Below are 24,829 nucleotides of genomic sequence, written 5' to 3'. Positions count from 1 at the left end.
TCAACAATATGGTACCACTCTAAACTGCTATGGTTCCATCCTCCTGTATCCTGGGTTTTTAAGATTGGAGAGATACTGAGAATGTTATCCTAGACAGCTCTAGCTATACCTTTAAACTACAGAGCTACCAAACTACACATTTCAGGATTCTGGAGGATGCTGTCATAACAGTTAAAGTACCAACACACTGCTATATGTGCAGAGTAGATATACTCCATCCAATGGAAACAGTACTGACTTTTTACCACTATTTACAAGCGTTATCCAGAAAGTAAGATTACAAGATATGTAGCTCTCACGGGGAATTTCCGCAGGAGAAGTTGTTATCACTGCAGTGTAGCGGGAAGCTGGCGGAAGCGAACGAGCAGTGCCAGTCAGTAGCTCATCGACTGGCATGAAGGTTTGAGATGAGCGTCCTCATTCTGTTTCCCTCATGTCTGTTTCCTTCATGACAATGCACGCCCGCACACTGCTCATGCAACAAAAGAGGTGTTGACTTCATTTGGTTGGGATGTTTTAAGCCACCTCTCTCACAGCCCTGATCTTGCACCCAGTGACTATCATCTGTTCACTAAATTTAAGGAACACTGGGGTGGAAAACATTTTCTGACGATAACAAGGTGAAAATCGAAGTGATGAACTGGCTGAAAAAGGCGGTGGGTGACTTCTGTGCGACCTCGTTGCACAGATGACGAAATGTATTGAACTGAATAGCAATCATGTGGACAAACAATGTAATACCTATGCTAAAATTTATTCATTATTTGTATTTAAAAAAATCTTGTAACCTTACTTTCTGGATATCCCTTGTACTTTGCTTATGGCAATAATTCAGCATGTAGTTGATACCTGCAGTTTACTTCTACTTCTCCCTCAAACACATTAGAAGCAGAGATGCAGGAACACCAAGTTAATTGAGAAACAGTTAAGTGCAACTATACAACAAAACATTTTAAGTGGCGCGGTGAACATAGTGAACATAGATGGATTAGCATCGAAGTATACACCCAGATTTGCAGAGCAGAAAGAGTGTTTTGCTGTAGCAAAATGTGAGAATTTACTGTTGCCCTGATTCTTCTATCTTTCCTTTGAGCTGTAGCATATGTACTCACCGTTGTGCCATCCACTGCCACATAGACTTTGGAGCGGCTTGAGTACACCTCTATATCCAGAACTTTCCTGTTATTAATAGGTCGGCGTGGGATCTCTGGGTTCTGCAGGCCTTCATCTAGGGCGAGAGAGACAATATAATGCACTTTGAATTCTCCCACATGAGCCTGTCTGCAGAAATTAATTTTCTTTGTGTCTCACTACTAAGAATGGTGGGATTACAAGGCCTTCTCTATGCCAAAATCTTGACTATGAAATTACCTTCAGAGAGATATTAGACTGCTCTATAACTGATGATTATTAGATGGACAGGAAAAATCTATTTGGTTTCTATAACATAAAACTAACATGCTTTTCACAACCTCTGAGGATGCCTGTTATAGATGTGGGTGAAACGTCAGAAGATAATGCTTCTGGAACGTGGCTATACAGCCCAGAAAACTCACAGCAAACCACTGCTTTTAGTTACATTGTTTTTAGTTTTACACCTCCAATTTTAATTTGGTTTAGTGTTTAAACTTTATTATGATGTCTACCTCATTGGAAGACCTTGGTGCCCTCTAAAAGTGGGATTATGTGAGCTTTAGCCCAGTGCACAGTTAGGATAACAAATTTGGTCTTAATGTATGCTGCTTAATATAGGCGAGACAGTGGCTGGACATTACACCACCATAATCATTAGCAAAATCAGCATTATAAACATAATTGTAGCAGTATGCAAACATATGGGACCCTTTCACTCCAACAATAGAAGAATAATTTCATTTTAAGTGCCACGATTCCATCCTATGGACTCCTGGTTTGCAGAAAAGGGAGGAGAATTTAGATTTCTCTCTTGTATATTAACCAAATTACAAATGTCAGAATTCTATAGGATGCAGCCTGGGCAGTTCAAGTGGAGTCACAGAGCTATAATTATGAAACATCCGCAGTCACAGTTCTTCACATCCTCACCATAATCCTGAGCAGACTCCTCCTCTTCATTAGCTGCTCTTCTAGTGTCCAAGATCAGCTTTATGTTCACTATGACGGTCACCAGTAAAAAGACCACAGCTCCCATCTGTAAGGAAAATATTTTCACACTATTAAATGAAAACAATGCCTTGTTAATCCCATACTCCAAGTTCTGATGTTTTGGAAAGGTGCGGAATTACATTACCAGGCAAAGAAGTAGCACTGACTAAGCACCAGAAGAAAACATTTCTACTATATCTGCCACTCAGCTCCTCACAGGCAAAATGTGATGTCCATTAACTCTGTTCACACCACAAGGCCTATCCTGGGGTGAACAATACGCAACCCCCTAGCTTAGTGGTGTCCAACCTTTGGTACTTCAGGTGTTTTGGACTTCAGCTCCCAGAATTCCTCACCATTGCATAAGCTGGCCATGGCTCCTGGGAGTTGGAGTCCCAAATGTCTGGAGGTCCAAAAGTTGGATGCCACTGGACTATCACTCCCTCCAATATTATCAGAGCCTGGCATTAAGGAAAATGGGAGTAGGGCTCCAACAACATCTACTGGGCTACATGCTCTTTGCCCCTGTCACAAATACTGGTGGGAAAGGATATCCCAATACATTTTGATGCCTGAAGTAAAGGACAAAATAGGACTGCTACCATTCCATGTAAGTTGATTGGGCTGAGAGCTAAATTCTGACCTCAACAATAGCAAGGAGAAAACAGTAGCAGGAAAACATATTTGGATATGTCATAGCTGACATATCCAATTTTCTATTACAAGTAACCAATGCTTTTTTATATTCCTTAGAAATTAAGTGCTGGGGTTTAGAGATGGTTATCAGATCAAAGTCAAGTGAAAAAAGGCATGGCATTCCTTCCACAATTTCATTATGTTACTATTATCAAGCAGGCATGCAATTCCAGGGTTTAGAAATATTCATTTCTTCGGCTCTACCTATAGCCCCCACACATAAATCCTTCAGTTAACTTGGCTGTAGCCTTAAATAATAGTTTTTTTCAAGACTGCATAAAAATGAACCAAATTTAGGATAACAGAAGCCTATCACAAAGAGGCCACAAAATGCAAACTTTAAAAAGTCAGGACACAAAACCTGCTTATGACATTCAATGGCCTGCTTTTCCAGATGGGAGTTTCTTCAATGAATTCCAAATTGCTATACTCCAGTTTTTAAAAAAGGATATATAGAAGACAAGGCAAAGTGCCTTGGGTACCAATGCTGAATACAAATCTGTCTGATAAACACATGGGGAATTTAAAAAAACCACAACAGCACATCTTTGACACCACTATTCACATGACTGCTTCCAAAGTAGGCAGCTTAAAATACAGTGTTCTGGGAAAAGATGTAGCAACATTGTACTATAGAGATCTGTGTATAGTATCAGTTGTCATTTTATAATACGACATCAGTCTGCGGCTGACATGACTTTCGGCTGGCATAAACTACAAGCTGATTTCAGGTCAGTGAAAACCAGCTGCTTGATAAAAATCTTCAGTCTCTTGTGTCTGCACAGATTGCAGTTAAATTACTTCAGGTGAAATGAGACGGTACGTTTTATTACCTATGGAACAATTGTTTATATAACTTGGAGAGCAGTTTTATGCACTCTAAGAAACTGCTGATATTTATATCATTTTTCTCTTCGGAAATAAAACCTCCTGAGGGCTGGCATAGTGGCTTGAGTCCTGGACTAAGACTCCTGAGACTAGGATCTGAATCTCTACTTGTCCATGGAAACCCACTAGGTGACCCTGGACCAGCCACATTTCTCTCAGCCTCAGGGAAAGACAAACCCCTTCTCAACAAACCTTGCAAAGGAAACTCCGTGGTATAAAGGTAAAAGTTTCCCCTTGACATGAAGTTGAGTCGAGTTCGACTCTGGGGGTGGTGCTCATCTCGATTTCTAAGCCAAAGAGCGGGCGTTGTCCATAGACGCCTCCAAGGTCATGTGGCTGTCATGACTGCATGGTGCGCTGTTACCTCCAGCCAAAGCAGTACCTATTGATCTATTCACATTTGAATGTTTTCAAACTGCTAGGTTGGCAGAAGCTGGAGCTAACAATAGGAGCTCATTCCATCCTGTAGATTCAAACTGCCAAACTTCCAGTCAGCAAGTTCTGCAGCTTAGCGGTTTAACCTGCTGTGCTACCACAACTCTTAACTCCATGGTAGGTTTGTCTTAATGCCACAACATACTGAAGACAACATGAAGTTGCACAGTAAGAATAAGTCTCTTGCTTTTATGCTAACTGACTTCTTGTGGTTGTGCTAGGATTTGACCAGGGATTGTGGACTTGCATTATTCCAGATGCTGCTGGGTTTCATTGCCCATCAGTGCAAAACAGGATAGCCAAGAGTGAGAAATCTATCATGGGAAATGAAGGCAATAAGAGCTGGAAGGTCATATATTCACCGGTTTTCAATCAATGGTTCAGGATCCAGCACTGACCCAATTAAAAATGCACATATCTTGAAATAAAGCTTGGTACTCTGTATGAAAAGAAAAAAGAGCACTCCATCCAGACCACATATGGGCAATAGTGGGGAGTACGATGTTCTCTCCTCTATAGCCCCCCCCCCCCCCAAAAAAAAAACTCTCTAGGAAGAGGAGCAGTGTTTTGCTATATTTCTGAACCACCACACTGAGCAGTGGTAGGCTCAGGAGGAGTTTCAAGAAAATTAGAAAATTATCAGAATGTATTTCCTGTTCTGAAAATGCCATCTATAACCTTAAAATGATAAGGAGATGTGGTCAAAATATTTTCAACACCCCAACTCCATAGCTCCGCTCACTCCTGATCTAGAGCACTGTTTCTCAAACTGTGGGTTCCTTCCATCCCCAAATGGGGTTCCCTTAGCTCAATGTTGAAGTCCTGAAATATTTGGCAACAGTAAAGGTTTTCTGAATGTCACCTAGTGACTGTATAGACATTTATATAAATCTATTCTGCAGTGTTTACAGTGGATTCTGAAGAAGATGCTTCAACTGTACTTCATAAAATCAGCCTGTTTAGGGAGCCTTGCAAATGCTGGTTTCCTATCTTTTACACACACTTCATATACCTGTATACCTGGGGTTGGGCCCCCTGTTTTTTTTGTTTTGGTTGCTTCTGGTGTGAGAGAATTGGCCATCTGCAAAGATACTGCCCAGGGAACGCCCGGATGTTGTGATGTGTTATCATCTTTCTGGGAGGCTGCTCTCATGTTCCCACAATGGGGAGCTGGAACTGATAGTGGGAGCTCATCCGCACACTACCCGGATTCGAACCTGCAACCTGTCAGTCTTCAGTCTTGCCAGCACAGGGGTTTAACCCACTGCGCCACCGGGGGCTCCTTGGGCCCCCTGGTGGCATAGCGGGTTAAACCACTGAGCTGCTGAACTTGCTGACTGAAAGACTGGAGGTTTGAATCTGAGGAGCGGAGTGAGCTCCCGCTGTTAGGCCCAGCTTCTGCCAACATAGAAATTTGAAAACATGCAAATGTGTGTAGATCAACAGGTGCTGCTTCTGCAGGAAGCTAATGGCACTCCATGCAGTCATGCCGGCCACATGGCCTTGGAGGTGTCTACGTACAATGCCAGCTCTTCAGCTTAGAAATTGAGATGAGCACCACCCCCCAGAGTCAGACACGACTGTCATGGGAAACCTAGAATATGAGAAAATAGCTCTTCCTTTCTGAAAAAACAAATCTTGAGGCCATTTTAACTAAAAGAAAAAGAAGAAAAAGAAGAAGGACATTTGGAGCCTATACTATTTACCTGTAACCATATCTAGAAAGATGGAATTTTTCCAGGTTTATGGGAGAAAGAGACAGATTACTAAGGTCTTATCTCTCTATGTCTCCCAGGCTGTTTTATCTTTTACAATGATATCAAAGCAAACAATAAACTATTACAGGTAATAAAACTAGCAGCCACTGATAGCCTTTCCCCCTCATGGGTTATCTAATACATTAATTACCTGCAAAGGATATGGTATAATGAAAATACCTGAGGGAATACAGAAAAGGGGGGGGGATGTTGCTATTAGTAATAGTATCACATAACTCCAGTAGTGAGTTTAAAACCCTAGCTGTTTTCTGAGCAGCAGAACAGAATTTGAAAGTGTTGAGTAACAGCTTGGGCTAAAAAAGGTTTCAGAGCGATGCAGTATTTGTTAAACACCATTAAGTTTAAGTGGAATCTCTTTGTAAAATGAATGTGCCTCAATTACGTACCACACCAGGCTGCTCCCCCATAGTAACTCAGTTCCTTGCAAATATCTAAATGCAACTGCTTTCAACAAAACATCAGGCCTTAGATTTCAAGAGGTTAGATAATGTAACAAAGCAAAGGCAACAATAGTACTCTAAACAAATCAAGAAGACTTGAAAAAGATGAGATGCATTATTACATGCCTTCAAGTTTCCTGACTTGTAGCAACCCTATCCTAAGTTTTTCTTGGCATTGCCATTGCTGTCCACTGAGGATGAGAGTCCGAGACTTGCCCAGCATAACCAAATGGGTTTCCATGGCAGAGCAGGACTCGAACTCTAGACTCTTGGAGTTCTAGTCTAACACCCAAGTCACTGAATCACACTGCCTCTTACATTAAAGCAGTGTTTTCCAACCTCTTTTTTTTTTTTTTTTGGACCACTTTGACCAGGGACCAGTCTCCAACTTTAGTACCAAAAGGGTCACAAATCAGTTTTAGATTCGGTTTGTTTATTTGGGTTACTGATTCAGAAAGTGGCATTGGATAGACCACATCAGCTCTAGTTTCTGATACAGAACATATGCCATCCAATAGTCAACATCTGCTCGCCAACAGAAAACCATATTTAATAATCTAGAGCTGATGTGGCAGTAGTAATCTTTTGTGGGTAGTCAGCCTCTCCCATCCCGACATCCCAGTTGCCTCGGCACTGTAAGAAGGTTTCGTGAGACCAGTCACTCTTGTTGCCACATGGTATCAAGGAAATGGTGTAGGAATGCTGAGGCTGCGGACCCTATCTTCATTCTTGTGGATCACTGGTGGTCCACAGATCACAGGTTAGGAAACACTGCATTAAAGATTAACAGCTATAATGTGACTTAAGCTTGCAGTCATCAGTACTAAGTACTGTAAGGTTCAGGTCCAGGCTATTTGGCAGAGACCAGAATGCAGCCTCTATGTTGTCTTTCTGGTGGCAGGCTAAACCCATTTTATTCAAGCAAGCTTTTAAACTATTTTTAAAACACAGGCCAGGAGAGCTACATGGTCTTAAGTCAATTGCTCTTAACAGCTGTTTATTTATTTATTTTTAAATGATATTTTAACTAAATTGTTTTAAACTTATAAAAGGTAAAGGTATTCCCCTGGCATTAAGTCCAGTTGTGTCTGACTCTGGGGGTGGGGTGCTCATCTTTATGTCTAAGCCGAAGAGCCGGCGTTGTCCGTAGCATGCCCCTCCAAGGTCATGTGGCCTGCATGACTGCATGGAGTGCCGTTACCTTCCTGCTGGAGCGGTACCTATTGATCTACTCACATTTGCGTGTTTTTGAACTGCTAGGTTGGCAGAAGCTGGGCCTAACAGCAGAAGCTCACTCCGCTGCTCCCCGGATTTGAGCCGGCAACCTTTCAGTCAGCAAGTTCAACAGCTCAGCGGTTTAACCCACTGTGCCAAAGGGGGGGGGGTCATGTTTAATTCTATTTTAGTATTTATCTTTTGTATGTTTTTAACTGTATAGTTTTCACTGTTTTGAGCTGCTCTGGGTCTCAATCTTGAGGGGGAAAAAACAAGATGCAAATTTAAGTAATGGTGCTCTAGAAATCAGAGTATCTTTAGTTGTCTCCCCATTAAGACTAACAAAACCCACACTAACTATATGATATATAATTGAAACACTTACGGTATGTAGTTTCCAGTTGGATAGACCCTAGAAAATCGAAACTTTGGCAAATAAATGATTTTATTCTTCGCATTGTACTTTAACATTAAGAAAGGTGAAAAAGTACAATACAAAGAATAAAAATAAAATATTTTTGTCAAAGTTCAAGCAATTCATGAAGTTCACTTTATTTTTTACATTGATTCAACAAATCCTTTGTTATAGCTTTCCAGATCTCACCAGACTGCTTTATCTCCTCCTCTTCCTAATATGCAGATAACTTGCCAAATGCTACAAGATATATTTTTAAAATGGCACTAAGATTTCTGAGATAGAAAAGGACATGCCTTTTGTTTCAGAGTTAGTGGGAGCAGGACTATTCCCAATCATTGTTTCCGTTACTTTATTATATTTGCAGGGAATGTCACATTGCCATATTGTGAAAGATAGTGCTTTAATGATCAATCCTCCAAGGATATAGGAATATAGGACAATATGGGTTTCTATGGGAACCTGAACATGAAGAGCCTTGTCTGTGTGCAATTAAAGTGTCAGCTTTCCTCACAACATTGACAGCTTTGTATTAAACTTGCTATTTTGAGATATAGGATCCACACAAGATATTGAAATCTATTTGTCATGTCTTGGTATTGTATTCCAATGTCAAGTATTTTTTGCAGGCAGGGAGCAGCTGCTTCTATTCTTTCCTTTTGTGGGATTCTGAATATAAAATGCTTGGGAAATTCATGATTAGTTTCTGAAATCATAATGTAATTTACAAACAAAATATATTTTAGAAGTTTAGAGTTTGGAAAGCCATTTCTGATTTCATTCTCTTCTACAATCTTGTTAATTCATTGGACGTGGGAGACTGCATGCAGGGGCAAGTTTTAAAAGTTTGAGCAAAGTTTTTAAGAGATTTGTTACAAGGAAGGTATGGGTGGGGAAGAAGATCTTCTTTTCCTTACGAATCAATGAGTCAATTCAGAACCAGCCTGAGGCCCCTTCCACACAGCTGAATAAAATACCAGATTTTCTGCTTTGAACTGGAATATATGGCAGTGTGGACTCAGATAACCCAGTTCAAAGCAGATGATGTGGGATTTTCTTCCTTGACATTTTGGTTTATATAACTGTGTGGGAGGGCCCTGAGACACATGGAGACATTAATCCACCCAGAATCACACAAAAACCGGGAACAGGGTTGCTGTTACCTTCCCAAAGTTCCACAGTTACAACAATTGCAATTGCTGCATAACCACCTACACAAAAACCTGGAAGGACAGATACCTCACCAGGCTCTCCATGTGCAATGAGATAAGGAGCATCTTTGCAAGGCCTTTACTTTCAGGAAAAATCGACAAATTGCTATTTTGCTCCAGGTCCAAAGACTTAGGTCCCTTCCACACAGCTTAGAAAAATCTCAAATTTTCTGCTTTGAACTGGAATATATGGCAGTGTGGACTCAGATAACCCAGTTCAAAACAGATATTGTGGGATTTTCTGCCTCAATATTCTGGGTTATATAGCTGTGTGGAAAGGAACTATAGGTGAATCTACAGTGTGGAATAAATGCAGTTTGACACCACTTTAACTATCATGGCTCATCCAGGGAGTCATAACTTTACAAGGTCTTTTCTGCCAAAGAGCAGTGATGCCTGACAAAACTACAAGTCCTAGGATTCCACAGCACTGAGCCATGGCAGTTAAAATTAGTGTCAAACTGCATTGGCTCTACAGTGTACACCAATTGTTCACAACTCTTTTTTTTAACCAGGGACCACTTTGACCAGGGACCACTCTCCAACATTAGTACCAAAACCACTGGTGTAGTGGCATTCTGGGGTTCCACACATTGACTGGAGAGCTCAAGCAAAGATGAATATGTCGTAGGTGCAAAGTCTGGTCACGAGACCATGGAGTTAAGGATTCCATTTGTCCTCTACTCAGGCCTGTAGCCGGGGGTGGGGGTGGGTGGGGAGGGTAGGGGTTCAAACCCCCCCCCCCAAATTTTTCAGGTTAAAAAAACCTGGTTTACTCATGAATTTTAACTGGTTAACCAAATCCTCGTGCTAAGTCTATGAGACGCAAAAAAATAAGAGTCCCTCCAGAACTGCAAGCACTATCTCAAGCAAATATTGACAATTTATTCACACTGTCATTACCTGCAGCAATAGCCAATGTAGCAAAGCAAGCAAGTTGGGGGGGGGGGGTGTTGAATGCTCTCATTAAAGAGGCCAGACTTGGTGGAGGTGGTTGACAGCGGCAGACCTGCAGGCTACTGAGGACTGCTCTGCCCCCTGCTGTGCTCTTTGTTTCAGTGTGAGCTAAGAGGCAGGTTTCAACCCCCCCTGAAATTTTCAACCCCCCCCCCCCAATTTTCAAACCCCCTCTGAATTTTTTTTCTTGCTACAGCCCTGCCTCTACCCCTGCTTCTGCCAGCCAGTGGATGTTACTAGCCATGCTCTGCACATATGTGCTTAATTGCATTTATGACCCACCATTCCTCCAATAATCTCTTTGTAGTATATAGGAATCTCCTCTCTCTTATTTAATCCTCACAACAGCCCTGTGAGATAAGCCAGGCTGGGAGAAAGAGGCCCAAGGTCACCCAATGAGCTTTATGGCTCTTTGAGGGTTTCAGTCAAAAAATTTTGGTGTAGCTTCTTCAGTACTCTAGTTTATCATTCCCAGCTACATCCAGGCATGGACTCCTGCTTGCTCTTTTCCTTTCTCCATGTTTACTGCAGTGATTATATTATATCACCTTCAATATCTAAGCCTCAACAAGCAAGAAGTTACGTGAATGTGAATACTGCTTTGCTTCCTGGAAGTGTTCATTTGTTTGCATTTCTGCCGCAATCTCCTGTTGCATAAACAGAGCTCTCCTACAAGCCATGCTACAGGGAACAGTGAGCCAATTAGTGCAGCTAAAAATATATGGGGGAAATAATTAAATAGAAACATCGCAAAGAAGCAGGAGGAGAATCTGTTTCAAAGAAGCCACATTTCCTTCCTTTTCCCTTTTGTTCTACCTTGCATTTGAAACCCTTTCGAAAATACAGGCGAAAGGAGAAACTGACAAGTGGAAAGAAAATATATACCATGTTGCAAATCTTCAAGGATTTTTTTGGTATTTGTTTTGAAAGGCATGAGGACTGTCACAGTTGACAACAGATTACTTCAATAGGCTTCACAATGTACTGTCTCTATCACAAGCACTTCTCTTCTGCTGAACATCAAGACTCAATGGCTAGAGAGAGATACATTTCAGTTGAATGAGCTGTATTTATTGATGTGGTAGTGGTGAATCAGCTATGAGATTTCTTCCCACAGGTGATATAATAGCTTTGCTGATTTTAGACACCAAGCAAAAATGTTTTCAATTGCAATTTTGAAATAATTTAACACCAAATAATAAGTATACTTCTATTTCTTACCTGGGACTCATTCACACTACAGAATGATGGCACCTTAATGATAATGATTCCATACAATAGAATGTGGGGAACTATAGTTCAAAAGGAACACTTAGGATTCCCAGCCAGAGAGCTCAAAAAGCCTCGCCAGACTACAAACACTGTGATACCAAAGGATGAAACTATAGCAATTAAAATGGAATCACAGCACTGCGATTGTGCAGGATGAATGAGTCCCTGTTCCACAACTATTTTTAGCTACTTTTAACAAGCTCAAAATCATAAGGACAAAAGTGCCAAACCTATGGAAACTGAGGAGCGGATGCATTCATCCTGGAGGATTGAACCCGACAATGAAGCAAATGCAGTTGGATCTCCACATTTGAGGATCTGACTTTTGCGTATTTGATTAAAATGTTCTTCATAAAAATCTCTAGATTTTCCAGTGCATCTTTCTCTGGAAGTTAACTACAGACTCATGCTGGAGGGCCTAGAGATTTCCAGTGAGAACACTTCTCTGGATATCTCTAAGTCATCTAGTTTGAGTCTATGCTCAACTTGCAGCGGTAGTTGACGATAACATTATGATGGAAGACCAAGATGTTCCTAGAGAGGTGCCCTTACAAGTAAAAATAAATAAATAAATGAAATTAGTTTAACAGGATGACACTAATGATCATATGTTTCAAATGGTTTTTATAATATTATGCTGAATGTTTTAATTGTATTTTTATGAATGTGTGGCATCAAATGGTTGCCAATCTGTAACCCACCTTGAGTTGCCTTAGGCCCGAGAAAGGCGGGCTAGGAATACTGTAAATAAATAAATTCTTCACTCACAACCTTTCACTTGTGGAAGGCTGACTGTACTAACTTGAAAAGTGTTTAAAATTGGGGGGGGGGGGGGGGATAAGTTAAGAGCTTTCGTGGCCAGAGTCACTAGGTTGTTGTGAGTTTTCCGGGCTGTATGGCCATGATCCAGAAGCATTCTCTCCTGACATTTTGCCCACATCTATGGCAGGCATCTTAAGAGGTTGAGGGGTCTGCTAGAAAGTAGGGAAGTGAGGTTTATATATCTGAGGAATGACCATGGTGGAAGAAAGAACTCTTGCCTGCTTGAGGCAAGTGTGAATGTTGCAAATGGCCACCTTGATTAGCATATAATGATGTGCAGCTTCAAAGCCTGGCTGGTTGCTGTCTGGGGAAATCCTTTGTTGGGAGGTGTTAGCTGACCCTGATTGATTCTTGTCTGGAATTTACAGTGTTGAGCATGTAGGAATGCCATTTGTCCTGGAACACAGGGAAAATCACGATGGAAGGGAGCAAAAACAATCCCAGTGAGTCTAGGCAGTGCAGTGTAACTTTGCTTCCAAGCAGCCCCAAGCTCAAATCCCATTTTAATCAGGACTGTTTGGCACTGATGGGTCAGTCTCCTGGGGCTGCAACCCTACACTTGCTTACCTGAGAAGAAATCGTACTGAACAAGACTTACTTCCAAGAAGACATTTACACGGGTTGCATTATCAGTCCCCACTCATTCATCAAACATATAGATGTCTATGAGATGAAATAGGTGGGGCCCGTAAAAGCATACCAAGCCCACACATTGGAAGTGAAGAATAGCCCTTTGTGAAATGCCTCTTTCTGAAGTGCATGCAACTGGCTTGCAGTCAAGGAAACTGAGCTAAATGGAGAAAACCCCTGAAACACTAGATAAATGATTCATAGAAAATCATTTGGAAGAGCTGATGCATTTGTCCATGGCAGCAAATAGATAAAAATATCCCATGGCATTTTGCTAACCCATACTTAGCATAACATGAGCTTTCATATACATGCACCCTTGTGTGAACAAAAGTTCAAATTACAATAAATTAGCTAGCTTGCAAAGTAACACAGGATTTTTTTTTCTAAAGGGAAACAATACATATCATATTTGTTCCTGTAGGTCAATTACACCAACAATCATGTTTTATCCTCACCTCCTGTTCATGCTACCAGTAGATATTTTCAGTTCCTTGAGTTCAGAGGAGCCGTAATTTAGTGCATCACATCAGTAAGCAAAATGTATTGTCAAAGGCTTTCATGGCCACAATCACTGGGATGCTGTAAGTTTTCCAGGCTGCATGGCTATGTTCCAGAAGCATTCTCTCCTGATGTTTCACCTGTATCTATGGCAGGCATCCTCAGAGGTTGAGAGGTCTGTTGGAACCTAGGCATTTCTGTGTTCTCAAAAATATGCTGTGTCTAGGTTGGTTCATCAAGTGCTCTGTTATGGCTGACTTCTTTGGTTAAAGTAGTCTGGTTGAACCAACCTGGATACAGTATATTATTTGAGAACACAGAAATTCTGAACCATTCTAACAACTACCATGTCAGACTACACAGAGAAGCCATTGAAATCCACAAGCATGTAGACAAGTTCAACAGAAATGAGGAAAACCATGAAAATGAACAAAATCTGGCTATCAGTATTAAAAAAACCTCTAAAATCAAAACAGTAAATAAAAAACAACACTAAAAAACGGGGGAATTCCAGACAAGAAACAATCAGGGGCAGCTAATGAACTCCCAGACAGGAAGCAGCCAGACCTTGAAGCAGCAAGGCCATTAAATGCAAATAAAGGTGCCCAATTGCAACATTCACACCTGCCTCAAACAGAAAAGAGTTCTTTCTCCCACCCTGGACATTCCACAGATATATTAACCCCACTTGCCTAGTTTTCAACAGACCTCACTACCTCTGAGGATGCCTACCATAGATGCTGGTGAAATATCAGGAGAGAACGCTTCTGGAACATGGCCGTACAGCAACCCAGTAAGCTAAATGTTTTATTTGCCACAAACTTTCCCATACTCTAATCCACTTCATCAGAGTTGATGAAGGGGGTTTGGCAAAGTCCCCAAAAGCTTATGGCAAATAGAAATTGCTAGCTTTTAAGAAACCATAGGATCTTTTGTTATTACTGCAAAATACTAATATGGCTCCTCCTCACACCAAATAATGCAGGGGCACTGAATCCTACAGTCTTTTCTAATTCCAAACAACCATTATATTTGTGGCCCATTCACACTATTGACTAATTGGGCAATCATTATAATAATATAATAACAACACTTGATTTATAACCTGCCCTCTCTTTCTGATGAGAATAATTCCACTTTAACTACATTGGTGACAGTTTGTAGCTTGGTGCAAAGCTCTGGCTAAGAATTCTGGATTCCCCTCTGAAAGAGAAGATCCTAGGACTCCATGGTTTGGAATCATTGCAGTTAAAGTGGGATAAAAGGTAAAGATCTCCCCTTGACATTAAGTCTGATCATATCTGGCTCTGCGGGGTGGTGTTCATCTCAATTTCTAAGCCAAAGAACCAGTGTTGTCCATAGACACCTCCTACGTCATGTGGCCGGCATGACTGTATGGAGCGCCGTTACCTTTTCAGCAAAGCAGTACCTACTGATCTACTAATATTTGCATGTTTATGGACTGCTAGGTTGGCAGAAACTGGGGCTAACAGTGGAAGCTCACCCCGCTCCCCAGATTCAAATTGCCAACCTTTGGCTCAGCAAGTTCAGCAGATCAGCGGTTTAACCCGCTGTGCCACTGGGGGCTCAAAATGGGATAATAAGGCTACAATTTCATAGGCCTGGCATCACACTCGTAACTTGAAAGCGTGGACAGGATGTGTTCTCACCTGACACAGTCTCCTTAGTGCCCTCTGGTTTGTCAGTTTGTACTTCCAGGCCAGGAACCAGCTGCGCTTCTTCCATGGCTTGGCTGGTGGGTTGGGTTTCCATTCATCCATCATAGTAGGCCAAAACGGACGGAAGCGGACAGCTGCAAGAACTTGCTCTCAGCATCTGCTCTTCTCTAGTTGCACACTACAAATATAACCTGGGAAGGGACAGAAAGCAGAAGGCACTCAGCTGCTGAAAGGCAGGGCTGCGCACATTCTAAAAGTCTGAAGATCCACTCCACTGTTAAAGAAGACCTCTGCAAATTGCTGAAGGGAAAATACAAGTGTGCACAATATAATATAATTTATTCTAGTTGCTGCACATAGAAGTTAGCAAGTTGTGGTAGTCTGGCAAGAGCAGAGTGGAAATGAAGAAAACATTCAGGTTCAGAAAAATGATGGAATATGGCAATGGAAGCAACAAGAGGGCCAAGGATTCGATTAATGCCCAAGGTCTACTTTGATGGTGTCCACCATGCTGGCCTCCAATGTGCAGAAAAACAAGAGTCCACATCTGGTGTAGATGCTAGGGATTCTGATAACGGAACAAACGATAGATCTGGGGATGGAATTGTGAAGTAGTCATTCAAATAAGTTTATCCTCAGAAAGGTTAGCAGTAAATTAGTCCTCAGTTTAGATCTGTCAATCATGCCCTACCCCTCCAATTTTCTTTGAAAATTGTGCATTAAGTGCATTTCTCAGAGGGGAGCCATAGCCATTTTCACAGTTCTCAAAGCAATTTAAGCCAAAAATAGTTTAAGAGCCATTGCATAGAACAAGAAATATGCATTATGAAAAAAAGAATGCAGGTTGTTTATGAAGTATCCCCAGCCCAGTAAAGAGGCCGAAACTATCCAATTGTACATTTCTCAGCCTAAACTATCACCTCAACAATTATACTAGAAAGAGAATTCTTGCCAACATTTCCCTTATTACTGCTATACATCAGTAGTTGTCACACTCTGGCTATCCATATGTTTATTATTATGACTATTATTATTATTATCCTTATTTCTATCCCATCTTTCTCACCACTGGGACTCAAAGTAGCTCACAATAATATGACACAATCTAAAAAATTAAAACAAAGCAAATACAAAAATGAAAAACCAAATAAATACCATAAATACTCGAGTGGAAGTCAACTTGAATATAAACCGAGGCACCTAATTTTACCACAAAGAAGTGGGAAAACGTATTGACTCACGTATAAGCTGAGGGTGGGAAATGCCACGGCTATTGGTACATTTCAAAATAGAAACCAATAAGATCACATTGAGGCATCAGTAGGTTAAATGTTTTTGAATATTTACATAAAACTGCAATTTAAGATAGGACTGTCCAACTCTGATAAAGCCATTATTCTAACCTTCTTCAATGTAAATGTGCTTATATATTCTTTCAGTAATAATAAAAAGAGTAAAATAATAAATGTAATAAAAATAATAAAGTAAAATAATGGAAATGTAATAATAATTGAGTAAAATAATAACTGCAATACTAATAGAATAAAATAATAAATGTAATAAAAATAATAGAGTAAAATAATGGAAAATGTAATATTAACAGTAATAATAGAGTAAAATAATATCTGCAATAATAATAGAATAATACAATGTAAATGTAATAACAATAGTGGAAAATAATAAATGCAGTAATAAATAGAGTAAAATAATAAATACAATAATAATAATAAATAGAGTAAAATAATGGAAATGTAATATTAACAGTAATAATAGATTAAAATAATTCATGTAATAACAACAATAATAATAATAGAGTAAAATAACAAATGTAATAAAAATAGTAACAGAATAAAATAATAACTTTGACTTGAGTATAAGCGGGGGAGGGGGAGTCAGTCTTTAAAAGGGGCTGAAAAACTTGGCTTATACCTGAATATATACGGTATATGAACATGTTTTGGTCTTCATCTCCCAGAAGTCTCAACCACGAAGGCTTCTAGGAACTAAACCGCACAAAGACAAAAATCTGAGGATCACCAATGTAGATCAGTGCTCTTCAAAGTGCTGCTTCTTAAATGATGCCACTCTCTATCTAAGCCATTGTCTGCTGCTTCTCTGGAGGAGTTTTCAGGGCAGAAATATGAGACCAGTTCCCGGGGGATAAAAATAATAATTGTCTGTCCTCCACATCAAATGCCCTGAGAATTGCTAGAGCTAGAAAGGTGAGTGATCCGAGTCAGTATAAAGAAGTACAAGCAGATGGAAGCATCACGTGTTTGCTGGCACCTAAGTCGATACAATCAGCTTATCCCAAGGAGACATTCACTGTTGTTGTTGTGTGCCGTCAAGTCATTTAAGACTTACAGCAACCCTAAGGTAGTGCTATCACAGCGTTATCTTGGCAGAATTTGCTCAGAGTAGGGTTGCCTTTGCCTTCCTCTGAGGGTCCTTCCAGACAGGCCCTATATCCTAGGATCTGGTCCCAGGATTTCTGTTTATCTCAGATTATCAGGCAGTGGGGACTCATGTAATCCAGGTTAAAGCAGAAAACCTGGGATCAGATCCTGGGATAGAGGGCCTGTCTGGAAGGGCCCTGAGTTTGTGCCTCACCCAAGGTCACTCAGTGGGTTTCCATGTCTGAACAAGCGGTCTCCCAGGGTCAAAAGGTGCATCGACACTGCAGACTGAATGAAATGTGTGGCCTAGTTTGACTACCATGGCTCAATGCTATGGAATTTATAGTGAGGCACCAACACCCATTTGGCAGAAAACGCTAAAGACCTTGTAATACTACAACTCCCATGATTCTATAGCATAGAACCTTGGCAGTTAAAGTGCCATCAAACTGCATTGATTCTACAGCAGCGTTTCTCAGCCTGGGGACGGGACTCCTGGGGGGGTTGTGACGGGGTGTCAGAGGGGTTGCCAAAGACCATCAGAAAACACAGTATTTTCTGTTGGTCATGTGGGTTCTGTGTGGGAAGTTTGGCCCAATTCTACCATTGGTGGGGTTCAGAACGCTCTTTGATTGTAGGTGAACTATAAATCCCAGCAACTACAACTCCCAAAGGTCAATGTTCCCCAAATTCCACCAGTGTTCACATATGGGTATTCTCAGCTGTGCCCCCCCCCCCTCCCCGCCTATGGAACACACTCCCAAAGGAGGTAAGATCTGCTCCCTCGCTCTTGACCTTTAGAAAAAAAATTAAAATCATGGTTCTGGGACCAGGCCTTCAGACAATAGATGTATGCAGCTTTTAGTGGGACAAGGACTGGAACGGCAACTCGACTGATGAAATTGTTTTATGGTTTTAATAACTGTTTGATATTTGATGATGTACTGTTTTTAATATGATTCATGTTTAAAGTGTGGTTTTACTATTGTAGTTTTAAGGCATTGAATTTTTGCCATTATCTATGTGTAAACCGCTTTGAGCCCCCCTAGGGGTGAGAAAAGCGGTATATAAATACTTAAAATAAATAAAATAAATAAAATATATCGAATATCTGTGCCAAATTTGGTCCAGACCTATCACTGTTTGAGTCCACAGTGCTCTCTGGAGGTAGGTGAACTACAACTCCAAAACTCAAGGTCAATGTCCACTAAAACAGTATTTTCTCTTCGTCATGGGAGTACTGTGTGCCAAGTTTGGTTCAACTGCATCATTGATGGAGTTAGAATGCTCTTTGATTGTAGGTTAAATACAAATCCCGACAACTACAACTCCCAAATGACAAAATCAATCCCTCCCAACCCCACTAGAATTCAAATTTGGGCGTATCGGGTATTTATAATAATAATAATTTAAAAAAACCTTTATTTATACCCCGCCACCATCTCCCCAAGGGATTCGGAGCAGCTTACATGAGGCCAAGCCCAACAACACATTCAAATGTGAATGAAAATAAATTTTGCATATCAGATATTTACAATTATGATTCATAACAGTAGCAAAATTACAGTAATGAAGTAGCCACGGAAATAATTTTATGGTTGGGGGTCACCACAACATGAGGAACTGTATTAAGGAGTCGCGGCATTAGGAAAGTTGACAAACACTGTTCTACAGCATATCAGTCCATAGGATTTTCTACCCATAACTTGAAACTGGAATGGGAACCGCAAGCAATTGCTGTCCTAAGTTTGTCGCTTAAGCCCATTTGGCTGGCCATAAGTCCTGTATAAAGCAACGCTTATGAAGCAACGGCTGGAATACAAATGGAAAGTGTATTTGTGTTCCCATCATCACCCATTTCCAACTCCTGCCACAAGTCTCAAGGGAGGGCAACAGTGTTACCTTCCTTGAACTAAATATAATTCAGGACATTTATGGGGAGAGAGCCTGCGAAAGACAGAGGACTTAAATATAAATCAGGGGCAGCAAACGTGGGAATAAGTGTCCCATATGCACCAATTCACTGCTAAGGGAGATTTAGGCAAACAGCATGGATTTACACCAGGCCTGGGCAAACTTGGGCCCTGCAGGTGTTTTGGACTTTAACTCCCACCATTCCTAACAGCCAGCTGTTAGGAATGGTGGGAGTTGAAGTCCCAAACACCTGCAGGGCCCAAGTTTGCCCAGGCCTGATCTACACTGTAGAATTAATCCAGTTCTGTACCACTTCAGCTGCCAAAGCTCAATGCAACAGAATCCTGGTAGCTGTAGCTTCCCAAGCTCTTTAGCCTTCTCTGCCAAAGAGTGCTGGTACCTCCCTGCACTGCAACTCGCAGGATTCCATTGCATAGGTGGTTAAAGCGGTATGGAACTGCATTCTTTCCACAGTGTGGAGAGGTGCGCCCCAAAGGAAACAGAAGGGAAGAAAGAGGTGGGAATTGTGACGATGCAGAGCGGATCATAGAGTCGTGCAAAGGAGGGATCAAGAGCTGTATCCCGCCCGCAGAGATCTCCTTGCCTCGGCCAAAGGGAGACCTTGATCTACTCACTGTCTGGCCAAGCAGAGAGCCCGGCTCCGTCCCGGCATCTCCTCCAAGCAAACGCCTTGATCTCTCTCTCTCTCTCTTTCTCTCTCTCTCTCACTCTTTCTCCTTCTCCAGCCCGCAACAGGGGGGACCCTTTCCTACCAGGCTGAAATTGACGTCCCTGCCTGCTTCCGGCGCGGGGAAGGCTGCTAGAAGACGCCCCTTAAAGGAGACGGCCGCTTAAGAAGACGCTTCGCCATTGAGACAGAAAGGAAGGCAAGGCCAGCGCGGAGCAAACATGCCGAGGAGCGAGATTGGCTGCCCAGGCTGTCCCTTGCCTCTTTGGTCCCGCCCCCTCCAGTAAGACAAATCAGGAGCTCTAGGGGAAGGATCAAGGCTTTCACTTTCATAGCTCAATGCTATGGGATTCCTGGGAGCTGCAGTTTGGGGGCGAGCACCAGTACTCTTTGGTAGGGAAGGCTAAAGACTTTGTCCCTATCTACATATCACAAATGTTGACTGGGCAATGCTTTTAACAAGGAGACGCTGATGATATATGCTTTTATTGGTTTTGTATGGTTTTATATTATACTAGCCATCCCCAGGAACTACACTTGGCGGACCATTATGCACGTGTGGATCATAATGACGTTTTCTAAGATCTACAGAGACACTCGCTGGAACACCACAGCAAGCGAGAGTCCAAAAGTGGCAGGCTCAAACTCAGAACCTCAACCAATGGCTGATACCAAATGAGAGACTCCCCCCTGGGCACACAGAGGACTGGGCGACTTGGAAGGTGCTGAACAGACTGCGCTCTGGCACCACAAGATGCAGAGCCAACCTTCAGAAATGGGGCTACAAAGTGGAATCCACGACATGCGAGTGTGGAGAGGAGCAAACCACCGACCACCTGCTGCAATGCAACCTGAGCTCTTTAGCCACGTGCACCATGGAGGACCTTCTTGCAGCAACATCAGAAGCACTCCAAGTGGCCAGATACTGGTCAAAGGACATTTAATCAACTACCAAACTCCCAAATTTTGTATTTTGTCTGTTTGTTTGCTTTGTTCTGTTAGAAATGTAATATAATTGACTGGCTGCCCTGACACGACAAATAAATAAAGCCATTCCCTGCCATGCGTTGCTGTGGCCCAGGCTATATATGTGTTATATGTGTGCGTGTATATATTTGTGTATATGTGTATATATGTATGGTTTTGTGCGTGCGTTGTAATGCATTTTTTTGGGTTTTTCAGCTGTGTTTTTCAGTTTTTTTATATGTGACGGTCACTCATTGGCTGAATAGATATATTGTATCCAAATTTGCTGTCAATTCTTCCAGTGGTTTTTTTTAGTTATGTTAATCCCACAAACAAATATTACATTTTTATTTATATAGATGCTAATGTTTTTAATTGTATTTTATGGTATTGTGGCATTGAATTGTTGCCAACTGTAAACTGCCTTGAGTCGCCTTCGGCCTGAGATGGGCAGTAAACAAATATTGTAAATAAATAAATAAACGGCCATTTATTCAACTCTTATTCAGACAATAACCCCCCTTCTAGGTATGCTTGAAGTGACTGGCTTGACTCTGAAGGAGCTGGGGGTGGTGACGGCTGACAGGGAGCTCTGGCGTGGGCTGGTTCATGAGGTCGCAAAGAGTTGGAAGCAATTGAATGAATAAACAACAAAGAAGGCCCCTTCCGCACAGCTGAATAAAATCCCACATTTTCTGCTTTAAACTGGAACTGCTTTGAATCTGTGTGGACTCAGATAACCCAGTTCAAAGCAGATACCTGCCTTGATATTCTGGGATATAGGGCTGTGTGAAGGGCCCCTCTGAAGTTAATTAATATGCAACTATGATGCGTAGCAATGGCTTCAAACTACAGGAAAGGAGATTCCATCTGAACATTAGGAAGAACTTTCTGACTGTGAGAGCTGTTCAGTAGTAGAACTTGAAACCAGGCAAAGACCGTCATGATCCAAAAAACTATAGACCAATCTCCTAGCTGTGCCATCTTTACAAAGTTCTCAAGAGACTTATTTTGCATAGAATGTCTGATTCCACAGCAAATGGGGCTTCAGGAAAGGCAAAAGCTGCACATCGCAAGTGTTGAATCTGACTCAGCACATAGAATATCGTTTTGAAAGGCAACAGATTACAGGAGCTGTCTTCATAGACCTGTCAGCAGCTTACGACACTGTAAATCATCGCCTCCTCCTGAGAAAAACTTATATCACAAAGGACTACCACCTCACCTGCTTCATAAGAAATCTGCTATAAAACAGGAGCTTTTTTTGTTGAATTCCAGGGGCAGAGAAGCAGATGGCAAAAACAAGAGAACTACCTGCCTCAGGGAAGCATGCTTGCACCTTCAATGTTTAACATTTACACAAATGATCAGCCACTGCCAGAGGACGCACTCATCTATGCTGATGAACACATCCTCCCCTCTCAATCAGGGAGCTTTGAAATGGTTGAACAGAAGCTCACTGAAGCTTTAGGTGCTCTTACTGCCTACTACAGGGAAAACCAGCTGATTCCTAATCCATCTAAAACACAGGCATGTAGTTTCCATCATAAGAACATACAAGCATCTCGAGTTCTGAGGATTACCTGGGAAGGAATACCACTGGAGCATTTCAGCACACCAAAATACTTGGGAGTCACAAGACCTACAAGAAGCACTGTTTGAATATCAAGCAAAAAGTGGGTGCTAGAAACAATATCATATGAATGCTGACTGGCACAACCTGGGGATCACAATCAGACACAGCGAAGACATCTGTCCTTGCTCTTTGTAATTCTGCTGCTGAATATGCATGCCCAGTGTGGAACACATCTCACCACACTAAAACAATGGATGTGGCTGGGTTGTTGTAGGTTTTTTCGGGCTATATGGCCATAGTCTAGAGGCATGGATGTGGCTCTTAATGAGACATGCCGCAATATCACAGGATGTCTATGTCCTACACCAATGGAAAAATTATAATGTGCAGCTGGGATTGCGCCACCTGACATCTGCCAATAATGAGAAGACCAAGGCAGTGACAGCTTCAGTCCATCCTCTGTTTGGATATCAGCCAGCATGCCAACATCTTAAATCGTCTTAAACCAAGATTTTTCTGCTTCTTGGCAGGAGGCTGGACTGGATGGCCCCCAAGGTCTCTTCCAGTTCTATGACTCTAAAAAGGCACCTTCAGTGTGTCCTATTAAAAACAGCCACTAGTGGTCTCCCTTTTCCCCAGAGCAACACTTGGAAACAATAAAGAGCAATAAAAGCTTGCACTTTAAAAACATCTTTCTTAATTTGGCAGTGTAGATGGGGGTCCATGTACAACACCTATGATTCCATACCATTGAGCCAAAGGAGTGAAAGAAGCATCAAAGCCATGTGACTTTGAAACATTATGCTTCCCACTTTGCATGTTAAGATATGAAATAAAATAAAACTACTGCCTAATTTGCTTTGCAACCTTGGTAGGAGGAGCAACATAAAATTGCCAAAAAGGTAGGGAAACAAATGAAAAAGCCACAGGTGCCTTATATTATGGCAGGAGACCCTTGACTAGGGCAGAATGGAACAAAGCCTGGATCTACACTACCATATAATCCAGATAATCCACTTTTGAACTGGAGCCTTTAGTGGTGCAATGGGTTAAACCCTTTTGTGGGCAGGACTGTTGACCGAAAGGTTGGCAGTTCCACTCCGGGGAGCAGGGTGAGCGTCTCACCCTGCTCCCCGGAGTGGAACTGCCAACCTTTCTCATACGGGGAAATGAGAGAAGCTTCCCACAGGATGGTAAAACATCCGTGCGTCCCCTGGGCAGCATCCTTACAGACGGCCAACTCTCTCACACCAGAAGTGACTGACAGTTTCTCAAGTTACTCCTGACATGAAGAAACTGCTTTGAACTGGATTATATGAATCTACACTGCCAGATAATCCAATAAAGCGGATAATCTGCATTTTATATGGCAATGTAGGCCCTTCCACACAGCTGTGTAAAATCCACATAGAACTACTTATATGGCAGTGTGGACTCTGATAGCTTCGAAGCTGCAAGGCCATTCAATGCTAATCAAGGTGGCCAATCACAACATTCACATTTGCCTCAGAGAGACAAGAGTTCTTTCTCCCATCCTGGTCATTCCACAGATATATAAACCTCACTTGCTTAGTTTCCAACAGACCCTTCAACCTCTGAAGGTGCCTGACATAGGTGTGGGTGAAACATCAGGAAAGAATGCTTCGGGAGCATGGCCATAAGCCCAGAAAATTAATATAACCTATTATAACAAGCAATTATATAAAACCAAGAGTAGCAATTATGTGAGCCTGGAGATGTTGAACTAGAATTCCCAACAGTCCTAGACAGCATAACCAAGGATGAACCATGCTAAAAAACCGATTCACTCCTTTGTCTAAATTGACCATGTACTGTTTGCTACGACACGCGTTGCCTTTAAGACAGGTCTTATTCTGCCATGGATTGTTGCCATTATGCAGAACGAGTAATGATTTTAAAATAATTGTTGGCTGGACAGAACTATTAGCTGTATGTGATTATACTCCTAAAGTACATTAAATTAAGAGAATCTTTGGCCCTCCAGAATGTTACTGCATTACAATTTCCATTAGACCTATCCAGTTGTAGCAAGGGATGATGGGACTTACAGCCCAGTAATATCTGCAGGACCACACTTTCCTCATCTCTGCAGCAGACATCAGGCCAAAATTAAAAATATAAACTATTTTATTGTCTCCCCCCGAAATTGTATTTCTATAGCAGGGCCTGGAATGAATGAGCTAGAAAAAATGATTTGTTATGAAT

At 41.6% G+C, this 24,829-nt stretch overlaps 1 protein-coding gene across 3 annotated transcripts in view; it reads right to left on the bottom strand.

The window, feature by feature from the left end:
- POMGNT1 (protein O-linked mannose N-acetylglucosaminyltransferase 1 (beta 1,2-)) overlaps positions 1-20,261 on the bottom strand; it is a 39,419-nt gene extending 19,158 nt beyond the window's left edge. The window contains exons 1-5 of one of the 3 annotated variants that reach the window (XM_060773431.2): positions 20,009-20,261; positions 16,993-17,066; positions 15,055-15,254; positions 2,065-2,170; positions 1,113-1,228 (exon numbers count right to left, since the gene is read on the bottom strand). In XM_060773431.2, coding sequence (XP_060629414.1) covers positions 1,113-1,228; positions 2,065-2,170; positions 15,055-15,168 — 336 coding nt within the window. In that variant the 5' untranslated portion in view covers positions 15,169-15,254; positions 16,993-17,066; positions 20,009-20,261. The remainder of the gene's footprint in view (positions 1-1,112; positions 1,229-2,064; positions 2,171-15,054; positions 15,255-16,992; positions 17,067-20,008) is intronic. The other 2 variants (XM_060773430.2, XM_060773432.2) reach the window with 2 other exon arrangements.
- Between the last annotated feature and the right edge of the window lie 4,568 nt (positions 20,262-24,829).

This window comes from Anolis sagrei, chromosome 4, assembly GCF_037176765.1.
Source record: "Anolis sagrei isolate rAnoSag1 chromosome 4, rAnoSag1.mat, whole genome shotgun sequence".
Lineage (NCBI taxonomy): Eukaryota > Metazoa > Chordata > Lepidosauria > Squamata > Dactyloidae > Anolis > Anolis sagrei.
Note: the sequence above shows the minus strand (reverse complement) of the source record. Positions and strands in the feature narration are given on the sequence as shown.